Here is a 12,034-nt window from a genome sequence, read left to right as displayed (position 1 = left end):
AAGTAAAATGGGTATGCGGGTATTTGAAAATACCTCACAAAATGACAACCATGTCCTGCATAGTTATGGGCTGCTCTTTGGCAAGGCATAGCACCTGTTCAGCCACCCTGCCAGGGATATGGCGAAATTATGAGACTACAGCATGGTGGATTGTCAAGAAGTAGCAGAAGTGCTCAACTTCTTACATTGATGCTGAGCAGAGGAATCCTAGAAGATCAATGGTCAGGATCACCAAACTCTATCAAGAGAGTATCTGCAACACATCCTTGGGGGTGGCATCCATGGTTGTGTAATCAGCAAATGAAAGATTCACTATTGACTCAAGTTCCCAATTCAAATTCATAATAATGGAATTGGATGGTGACAGAGAGTCATGGGAATCTGCAAAAAAAATGGGGAGAGAAAGTCAGAATTGTTTGGTACTCAAGTGATGAAACTAAGATGTAACTCTAATAAACCTTCATCTCATATAGTATCTGTTAAAGACTCACAGACATTCTATCATAGAATTAAACATATGGTAAAGTAGAATATCAGGAAACTAGCTGACAAATGTGTAATGGCTTTGATTCCTAATATATTATTATCACAAAATAATGTTCATAACAATGTATATTTTAATGTCCACAATGAATCTACTGCGATATAATTATTTTGGTTCCAACATACAATCTCAGATAAAATCAGATGCCAAATAAATACAAATCAGCAAAGTAAAATATTTTAGCAAAAATACTTTCAAGGAAAATGTAGTTTTAGTAAACTAAATAAGCAGATTTACAGCAAATAAAGAATACATTCTAATTTTATTACACACATTACATTTCTAGATTGGCCTGTCTTTGCAAAGCATACAATGAACAAATACTATAGGTGAATGACAACTATAGTAAAATTAAATTGCCAAGTAACAAAAGCCAAAACAACAAAGTAGTAGAAATATTTTTTTAAATAGATAAAACTATAAAATACAAATACTTACTTAACATCTACTGCTTTCAGTAAGTCTGTGATTGTGAAAACATATGGATCTAAATCACAATAGCCGGATCTGGAAAATTGTATAGATATAAACAGTTAGAACCTTTTATGTTTGTAGCTGACAATATAAAATCAACCAGTTAACACATTTAAGCCTTTTGTCATCATGTTTCTGTTTAGATACACTGTTCTTGATTCAATTAATTTTGGAAATAATGAAGAATTTAGTGAAATAACTGTCATTATTAAGCTGGTGTTAATAAGAATTTTTAAAGGAAAGTTTTAATTTAGATCACTTTAAAACAAAAAGTTTGTATCATGGAAACAGGCAGTTCCAGATAGGTTGGTATTAAAAAGATTAAAGTGTAATTATGCATGTAAGACACTTATTTCTAAAATAAATGTCTAAAAAAATTATTCTGGGTCCTATATGCAAAATTCAGCTTATTATATGCTTAACCCTTTAGCATTCAAATTATTATGTTAAATGTAATATTTATTTATTCACTTTGTTTTGAATTAGTCACGCATTATCTCATAGCTTTGAAATTTTGATGATGTGACAGTTTTACTCTTACAATGACATTGTAGGATAGATTGCAACGGTTGGATCTGGTCAGTTTGAACATAAAACAGGTAGAATATTTTGGCCGGATTTGGCCAGTTTAAATGCTAAAGAGTTAAATGTACTAAAAACTCTTCTATCTGAATATGTGCTACTGAAATTGAGGTGAGTCTAATATGTCTTTATGTCTTTTATGCCATCAGATATGGTTAATTTGCTATGTTGCTTAGTTTAAACAAGTAACTAAATCATCTGTAGTGTTTTCTCCTTTGTACTTGGAAATAAGAGACACTTACCTGCTATCAATGATACATTTGTAGAGAGCACAACCAAACCATGCTTCAGCTGGACTCTGAAATTATCAATAATAAAAAAGGTATTTTTTTTTGTTTTGTTTTTTATTTTTTCATAAATGCAAATACAAGTGTGTGTACAGTGTACATATTTCTCTTCTGCATCTTTCAATCAGAGTTTTCATACCATTACCTGTACAACATAGTAATATCATGTTCTCCTGCATAAATGTTATAAAAGATGGGGGTTTTTTTTCTTAAGTATGAAGTAGATTTAATATGTGTATAACATATATTAAGATGTAATATATAAAAGATATAAATTCTGAAATATTATTTGTAGAGACATAAGCCGCAGTGATGTGAGGTAGAAAGAGATTTTTGTCAGTGTTGTTTGTTATCCATTGTAGGGAAGTGTTATGGGTAATTGTTGAAGGAAAACAAGGGGCAGAGTTTTGGATCAGTTTTGTGACCAGTATTTGTAAATGAATCCATAAATACAAGACCCTTCTTTTGTTTTTCGTAACTCAATATTTGTTTTGTTTTTAGTTTTATTTTTTTACATATTTTGGTCAGCTATTTTCATTGTTATATTTGTATTGCTGACTTTTCAATAAGTATCCATGACAGAGGACCAAGATATATGGCACATTGCTGCACTCACGAAGACTCACCCACCACAACAGAATTGAGATCCTAAAACCAAGGTGTCACATAAAAAGTATTGATGTGGATGCTGGAGACACATAAAAAGCACTGGGGCTGCTGCCACATAAAAAGTACCTAGTAGTCTATAAAGTGGTTGGCGTTAGGAAGGGCATCCAGCTGTAGAAACCAAGCCAAGACAGACTATGGAATCTGGTGCAGCCCCTGGCTTTACCAGTTTCTGGCAAGCCATCCAACCCATGCCAGCATGGAAAGCATAGGTTAAATGTTGATAATGATGATGATGGTGATATGGGTGTTGTTTAAATAGCTATAAACCTATACTACAGAGGTAACTGATTCTAGCAGAACCAAGTCCTTCCCTATTATGAAACATACTATCTGAAAACAAATGGTTACCATTTTAAAGATGAATTAAGAAATCTGTAGAGGGCCTTGTAGCTGCTTCATTCAGTTGAGTAACCGCTCATTAGCTTGTGTGGCTGTTATGTATGCAGATGGCAAGGTGAATGTTTATGCATGTAAAGATACACATGATTAAGAAGCTTGCTTTGCAACCATGTGGTTTCAGGTTCAGTCTCACTGAGTTGCACATCGGACGAGTGTCCCCTCAGGTTAATCAATGTCTTGTGAGTGAATTTGGTAGAGAGAAACTGTAGAAGCTTGTTGTGTATGCATAAGTGTGTATGTGCCTTTGTGTTTGTTTCCCCCACCACTTGACAACCAGTTGTAACTTAGTAGCTCAGTAAAAGGGACCAAAAGAATAAGTACCAGACTTAAAAAAGAACAAGTACTATGGTCAATTTGTTTGACTAGAATCACTTCAAGGCAGTGCCCCAGCATGACTGAAACAAATAAAAGACATTTCCTAATGAAAGATGTCTAAATATTACACATGTATACAAGTACCTTTAAATTTACTTACATCATGAAAGACTTTTTGGTGATTCAACCATAACTCCTCCCAATGGTTCATGGCTTTTTTACACATAGACTCTGGCACTTTTAAAGATTTGCATAACGTACTGAATCGTGTTTTTAGATGATCCATAATACTGTTCAACTGAATGTTGTGATTATTGTTGTTTACAATGTGAGGGGAGCTGTTAGAAGAGAAGTTATACAAATGATGAAAAGAAAGTGGTAGAAAGACAGTATACAAATATATGATGAATACAAATAAATATAAGTTGTAGAAACATTTAATTTAGAAATGTTCATTTTGAGGAAAGTTGTGTCAATATCAGTTAATCCTTTAGCATTTAAACGGGACATATACAGCCAAAACAGTCTACCTGTTTTATGCTCAACCGGCCAGATGTGGTTTCTTACACCTAACCTACTATGTCATTCTAGAAAAATTAACAGTTACATCAGCAAAATTTCATAGCTACAAAATAACATATGATTAATTCAAAACAATGTGAATAAGTAAGCATTACATTTGACAGTAATTTGAATACTAAAGGGTTAAAATTTCATACAAGTAGTTATTACAGTAATATATTCTGTGAAGGAGAAAATAAACACAGTATTAATAACCACTATAAATGAGGATGCATAATAATTCTCATTGTTATCAAGATTCAGATATAAGGTGTTAAATTAAAGATGAAGAGCTGAGGTAAACACACTACTTTCTGTAAAGAAATATATATAGATTCAATAATTAACAAAAGACATCATGTAATGTAATCTTGGCATAGAGAATAGAATTATAACAGTTTCTTAATAAGACAACTATATAGTTTTAATAAAATGCAAACATTTACATAGAAAACATATTTGATAAATTTCAACATATCTTGTAAATAAAGAGTAGGCAGTTTTTTTTTATGAATGGGTCATAAAAATACTCTAATATATACTTTTATATTTCATATACTATAAACTTGATGTGCTGTAGTAAAAGCAAGCAATGATAAACAAAAAATGAAAAGTTCAATGATAATGTTGACAAAGCCTTTTTTATTGAACCAAATACAGAAAAGCATTGTGATAATATGAGAAAAGCTCTTAGATTTCATCCAATTAACATGGACACTGGCATTGCTAATTACATTGTGTAAAAAAAAAATTTTTTATCTTTGGTCAGTAAATGTTATTTCCTATTTGCTTCTATCTAAAAATCAAAAGAAATGACAACTATTCCCTTCAAATTTTGCTTTTGTGACCTGGACATCAATGTTTTGAAAATGACATATTTTCCATTATGTTTTAAACCAGTAGCTCTCTGTCCATACAAGCAAAATAATAAATTGGGTACACACAGTAGTATATTAAAGATCCATGAAAAAATTTTGATATAAATGTATTTATTGGAAGAAACAACTAGATTTCTTTCTCTAACATTTTACCTTTTAAGTTAATGTTTGGAAAAAAAAATGGAATTTTGAAAGAAGTATTTATAAAACTAGTTTTTAAACACTGAGAGGCTATGGGGATCCACCAGAATAAAATAATAATCAAAGGGGTCCATGGGTAAAAAAAGGTTGAGAAACACTGTTTTAGACAGATTCAGCACTGAGTTGCTGAAGCAGAAATATCATTAAAGCAAATAATGTGCTTTGACCTTAACCACTTGAGCCTCTCCCTAAGTGGCCAACAACATGTGCATCTCTAATCATGCGCAGAAGTAGTGGAGGAACATCAGAGCCATGTGTTGAGAGGGATTCTTTGAGGTTTGAATAAATGTAACAAAAGCAAAGTTTGAATGACATATTAACCATTTTTCATATTTTCTAGGGGTAAGCAAATAGGAAATAACAGTTGCTACCCAAGGACAAAAATCGTGTTACAGTGTTATTAGATGCCCTAATTAATGTCACCACTGTCTCTTCTACTTGTATGAATTATGTTATTTAATAATGAAGATAACATTCTACACTTCATAATATCAACTATTAAAAACTAATGGTCAACAGTTTTTATATAGTGTCTACTGACAATAGAGTTACCATACCGTAAGTGAAAGACTTACTATTAATGTGTGAATTGACACTTACATCTAATGTGCAACCATCAAATATAAATACACAATATTCACTTCCACACTCACTTTGCTATTATTACAACAGCAACAAAAACCTGGACTACTGACATTCTTAGGCGCATTCATTCTCAGTATTTCAGTCGGAACTTTTTCATATAGGCCACAGAAGCCTCTACAACCTAATCTTATCAAATAAAAACAAAAGAACATAATTGACCTTTTGTACAACAGCTAAAAATAACAAAGCAGATTTTCATGAAACATGAGGTTTTCTAAATCTGTCTCTATGGTATCAGAAACACAAGCTAAAAGGAGATTAAAGATAGATTCACTAGAAACAAAACAATACTATTTTATTGCAGATAACCAACAAATTTAGTTGAATTAGCATCGTATTGTATTAATATCTTAATATCATGGACGAACAAAATATAGCATTACAAAAGCAAATTCCGTTCTTAAAAAAAAGTCAGATGCAACCAAATTTAAGTTTTTATATTCATTCTAAAATAAAAGATGTATAGACTGTGTCAGATATTTTATAGACAGGATAAATTTCATAGAAACAACAGGGTGATGAACAGTCCTGATAGCAACACAATGATGAGAAGCAATTCTGAATACTAAGTACATGTAGAGAGCTTTGAAAGAAGGCACACAATTTTATGTAGCACAGCAAGTGCTCAACATCAATATAAGAAGTTGTTTGATAATGTGTGCAATACTGCAGTGAACCAGTTTAACTTTTGCATCAACATAATTTTAAGCTGAAGCTAAAGCACTCTGCCACTTCCAATGCTGAAACAACAGCATAAAACCAACTGACAAGAATAGAACTGTGGTGGTATGAGGTGCCAACATCTACAAGACAGAGGAGCTTCAACCTACCACTTTTTATTGCCCTCTGCCCTTCAACTCCACATCTACCTACCACAGCTTGTCCTTCACTATCTACAAACTTCTCCCCCCCCTCCACATCACTACTGACCCCACACTAACTCCCCAAAATTCATAAACCTAACAGCCATAGCTACTCCATATTCTCTTCACTTGTAAATGCCTTACTAAACAGATATCCAAGTCCCTCCACTTCATCCTTAGTCGCTTCCCTCCTGTTTCACATCTATGACATCAACCATGCCTTTCAACTTTTTTTTCCTTCCTGTCCCCTTTTAACAATGGACATTAAATCTTTATCTCCTGTCATTCCTCACAATGATGGTCCCTTTGCATCCCCAAACAATTCCTCAACCATCAGATCATCTTCCAACCCAGTAGCCATACTCTCCCCCATAACTGCAAAAGAAAGACAGTTGTCTTTCTTTTGCAGTTAAATGATTCCATCAACAATAATCTGGAGTTGCTTTGGGAACTGTTTGTTGGCTACATTGAGATCCAAATCTTCTCACAATTCACAAGATCTATTCCATAACAATATGGTCGCTATACACATGATTGTATTAGCAGCATCTCTCTCTCTCTCTCTCTCTCTGTTGGGAACAACTCCACATTTGTCAACTCCTTTCACCCTTCCCTTAAACTCATCTTTATCATCTCAGAAATCTGTTAACTTTGTAGATAATATCTATCTCCATCAAACCCATGACTACATTCTCACCACCACCACCACCTTTGATAAATGCACCAAGTGTCATTCTAACCTTGACTTTCCCTTATTTCACTCCACTCACATCAAACATGACCTCTACCTCCCCCAGTCCAATTCTACCACTGTCTTCCATTTACTTAATCCACTTCATTTGAGTGAACCCAACCCATGCAATTTATTAGTCTATAGCTCCTTTCCATCATCCTCTCCTGCTTTTCTTGGATATTCCCTTGTTCTTGGTCCCATTGTAACACTTGTCCATTCCTCACCAACAACACCTCTCTCACAGGACTCAACCACTGCAACTTCTATATTCCAGATTCCTTCACCCATATTTCCAACACCAGCCACTGCTTAACTGACCAATTCAAGAAACATCTTTACAACATCCATTGCAGAAACAAGACCTCATTCTCTCAAACTTCTACTCAGGAAACCACTCAACACAATATCTTAATATGTTCAGCTTCGCCTTACACACTCGATTCATGAACAGCAGACTTCACAGAGAGCAGCATTTCATTTTTCCACACTCCAAAGCTATACACTTTCAACAATACACCACTCATCCTCTTCTGAAATAACCACATAAACACATTCACACCATCCCCTGCATGTCACACACTCCTAACAATAAAACCTATCCATGCACTTGGACAGGTTTTATCATCATCATCATTTAACGTCCGCTTTCCATGCTGACATGAGTTGGACGGTTTGACTAAAGACTGGTGAGTCAGAGGCTGCACCAGGCTCAATTTGGTCTGGCAAAGTTTCTACAGCTGGATGCCATTCCTAATGCCAACCACTCCGAGAGTGTAGTGGGTGCTTTTTACATGCCACCAGCACGAGGGCCAGTCAGGCGGTTCTGGCAACGACCACGCTTGAATGTTGTTTTTCATGTGCCACTGGCACATGTGCCGGTATGGCGACGCTGGCTATGATCATGCTCGAATGGTGCTTTTCAAGTGTTACCGGCACGGGAGCCAATGTGCATCATTATGCTTTAACATTCATTTTTCCATTCTAGCATTGCTTTGACAGGAAATGATTTTGAAGTAAGACTTAGACTTCACCTGTTTATCAATTAAGGGATTTTTGTATTCCAAGATCTCTGTAAGCACAAAAAGACAGGTCATGATGTTATCACAAAATGTAAACATTACCACTGTTTCCCTTAAATGGTAACAAACAAAATATGAGTCTCACAGAAGTGATGACAAGTGACCGAGACTTGAAAAGACATGCCAAACTAAGTGAAATCACAGCCATGGCCAGTGCCGGTGCATGTGAAGGGCATTCATACCAGTGACACACGAGATGCACCACACCAGTAACATGTAAAAAGCACTCATGCTGGTGAAACATAGAAGGCACCCATGCTAGTGACACATAAAAGGTACCTGTGCCGGCGACATGCAAAAGACACCTGTGCTAGTGACACGCAAAAGGAACCCATGCCGGTGACATGTAAAAGGCGATACACTGTGGAGTGGTTGGCATTAGGAAGGGCATCCAGCCATAGGAAACCAAGCCAAAACAGACTGGGGCCTGGTGCAACTCTCCAGTTTACCAGTTCTACACTGTCTTACTCATACCAGCATGCAAAACATGCTAAATGAATGATGACTGATATTCAAACACACACACACACATATATACAAGATGAATAAGACTGGCTTCATACAGTTTTCATTTACTAAATTCCCTCACAAGATATTGTTTGAACCTGAGTCATAGCAGAAGATACTTGCATAGGGTGAGGTGCAGTGGTACAGAACCCAAAACTATGTGGCTGTGCAGTAAAACTCTTAACAATACAACCATGACTGTACCTAGCAGGGCTACCCCCAAAATAAAAAAGCAAAATTGAAGGTGAATAAGGAAGGGAACATGAAAGACAGAGACTGGATGAGGATGGTGAGGTTCCAGAAAGACTCGTTGAGAAGAGAAGAAGCAAAGAAGCTGAAGAGAGTAAAACGGACACTGACAGGCAAAGAGTAAAGGATGGCAGCAGCCAAGCAAATGAACATCACAAGTGATGAGACAACAGATGTGTAAGTGGACACAGTGATGAGCATGGACAGATGAGAGATATGATAGGATGATGAATGAAGTGAGCTGAGAGATGGATGGAGGAAGAAAAATGTGCAGAGGTAAATAAAAGAGAAACCAATATAGTCCTTCACATGTAGAGCTAGTGCATTGATTGATTGAGGGATGAGATGATTTGAGAGAATGGGGAAATGAGTGAAAGAGAGGTGCTCAAGAGGTAGATGAGAGATGGGAATCTTCCATATATGTATGTGCATATATATATATATATATATATATATATATATATATATATATATATATATATATATATATATATATATGTGTGTGTGTGTGTGTGCATGTATGTATATATATATATATATATATATATATATATATGGCTTCTTTCTTCCAACCATTTCATCATATTGAACCATTAATCCCTACATTTTTCTCTCTCCGTTTTTTCCCCTCTCATCCCTTTGTCAAAGAATGTAATCTCAAAACATCAACGATTTTTACAATATTCCTGAGTATTAAACCTATCTTCGTCTTTGTTTTCTATAAATTTGAACTATGTGTGTGTAATTATAATCTGGTTGCACTGCCTGTATGGATTGCAGTGACTTTCTGTTGTCATCCAATTCTATTGTTCATCATATTCAGCAGTTCATGTTGTCACAAATCTGCTGGACATAGGTCTTCGCTTGTCATCCACTGCTAAGTCTTCTTTGTGTAGGCTCCCACAAAAAAAAAAAAAAAAAAAAAAAACTTCACTAACAATTTTGTCTTTAGCTCTCCAGCAATGCCCTACAAATCTGACTCTACACTCTTTGATGATGTCTCTGATACTGGAGGACAAGTTCCCATACAACCATTCATTAGTCAAGCAATCTCTCCAAGTGACATTCAAAACAATTCTTAGCATGTGAGTGGAAGTTCCATCCAATCAGTGACGTAAAAACATGCACTGTTAAAGTCTGGGCTGCTGTCAACAAGTTGTCTCTACTGTGGAAATTTAGGTTTCCAGATATGAAAAAGAGCCTCTTTTAAGCAACTGTAACCTCTGTTCTATTTCATGACTGCTTAGCATGGACCCTTATCTCTTTTACTCTCTGCCAGTTGCTCATCTGTTGCACCGAGGCAATTTTCTAGTGTACCAACATTGTATTGCCTCAAGCTCCTCTGTTAACTCTAGCTAATGACCATATTTGGGAATCTTCTAAATGATTTCAGAATCCAACTAGCCAGTCACCTGTACATTGTTCCCCTCTTAGTAATAAGTACGTGGAATGAGGCACCATTATTCATGTACATTCTTAGATTACACACTGATTTTGACTCAGAGAATGCATAGTCCTTGGTCCTGTGTATTCCGATCACATTCTGTTTATAAGCTGATAATGAAGCACTTGAAATTTTTCAGCATTGAACTGTATGACGTTTCCTTCAGATCTTCCTGTAGTTTTGCATTATTATCAAAATTCATGACTGCCTGTGATACTTTTGTATCATCAGCACAGCTGAAGACAATAATTGTGTAAATGAAAGCATTCTGAGAGTGCCAACACAAACAATAGTGGTCTCAATACAGTTCCCTGAGGGACTCCTCTACAAATTGATGTCTCCTCAGAATGCACTATTGGTTGCAACTTCCTGACTCCTACCTTTTAAAAGCCATGCAGCCATTCCTTTAGTTTTCCAACTATGTCAAAATCACACAGTTTGTGACACATCATTTCATTATCAACTTTATCAAATGATTTGGCAAAGATGAATCACATCAAGATTTAAATGACTGAGCTGTCGTTTCAGTACCCAGTCTTATACCTGGAGAAGTTGTGAGCCAGCTCCTCCTCAGACAGGAACCACACTCCATGTCAGTGAACAACCTATTTTCTTCAAGGAATGTGATCAGGTTCCATGACTTTGCTGATGCGTGAGGTCAGAGAGACAGGCCTGTAATTTTAAGTTTCTGCTCTGCTTCTTTATTTCCGGATAGGGCATATGACACCGTTTGAATTACTGGGAAATTTCTTGCATACAAAGAAACTCTGGAAAAGTATCTGCAGTGGTTTTGTCAGAATATATCTTTAAATGGATTGATGAAAAACCGTCAGCACTTGTTACTAAGTTCAAGCCCATCTTATCAATGGCTGATATTACATTCTTCTCCTTACATTGATGTAATCAATGGTTACCTCTTCCTGTGTAAAGCTGTGGCATTGAAGAACTCATCAGGTCTATTCACTTGCATATCTCTCAATGGAAAAGTGAAAACATTTTGAAATTGTTTTATTTAATATTTCACTTATCCTGCAGCTACTGAACTATTTTCTCTAAACAGTGGCCTTATCATGTAACACAATGAAACAGATTCTTTTGCTGATATTTAAGCCTCAGAGTTCATTTTTATATTTGTAACTGCTGTGGTTTCTCTTTCTTCTCATTGTCATGTTTTGAATCAGTGTTTATTTTCCATTACTGAAAGTGCCAATTTTAAGAGGGACTCACTGCTGTCACCAAGTTGTTTCTTCAAACCATCTGAGATCTTGCTTTGTCATTATATAAGTACACTCTTGTCTCTAAGAATAATATTTCTGTGAGTATTATTCTTCACTCTGGCAAAATTTTAATGCATATAGCTGACATAATATACATAAATTCTTTATGCTTCATGATACTGTCTTGCATATTGAGACTTACTGAGAATTGCATTTCAGGATTTCTTTTTCAACTGATCAAGTTGAGGCTGGATAGGGTTCAAGTGCTTGCAGTGTGGTAAACATCTTCAATTTCCTTCAGACACACACACACACACACACACACACACACACACACACACACACACACATATATATATATATATATATATATATATATATATATAT

At 35.4% G+C, this 12,034-nt stretch overlaps 1 protein-coding gene across 5 annotated transcripts in view; it reads right to left on the bottom strand.

The window, feature by feature from the left end:
- The window catches only part of LOC106877521 (retinoblastoma-associated protein), an 82,510-nt gene that overhangs the window by 66,272 nt on the left and 4,204 nt on the right, over positions 1-12,034 (bottom strand). For all 5 annotated transcript variants that reach the window (XM_052966334.1, XM_052966330.1, XM_052966331.1 and 2 more), the window contains exons 3-5: positions 3,431-3,608; positions 1,843-1,898; positions 983-1,051 (exon numbers count right to left, since the gene is read on the bottom strand). In XM_052966334.1, the coding sequence (XP_052822294.1) occupies positions 983-1,051; positions 1,843-1,898; positions 3,431-3,608 (303 nt within the window). The remainder of the gene's footprint in view (positions 1-982; positions 1,052-1,842; positions 1,899-3,430; positions 3,609-12,034) is intronic.

The sequence above is a fragment of the Octopus bimaculoides genome, chromosome 3 (assembly GCF_001194135.2).
Source record: "Octopus bimaculoides isolate UCB-OBI-ISO-001 chromosome 3, ASM119413v2, whole genome shotgun sequence".
Lineage (NCBI taxonomy): Eukaryota > Metazoa > Mollusca > Cephalopoda > Octopoda > Octopodidae > Octopus > Octopus bimaculoides.
This window is presented reverse-complemented; position numbering and strand designations above follow the sequence as displayed.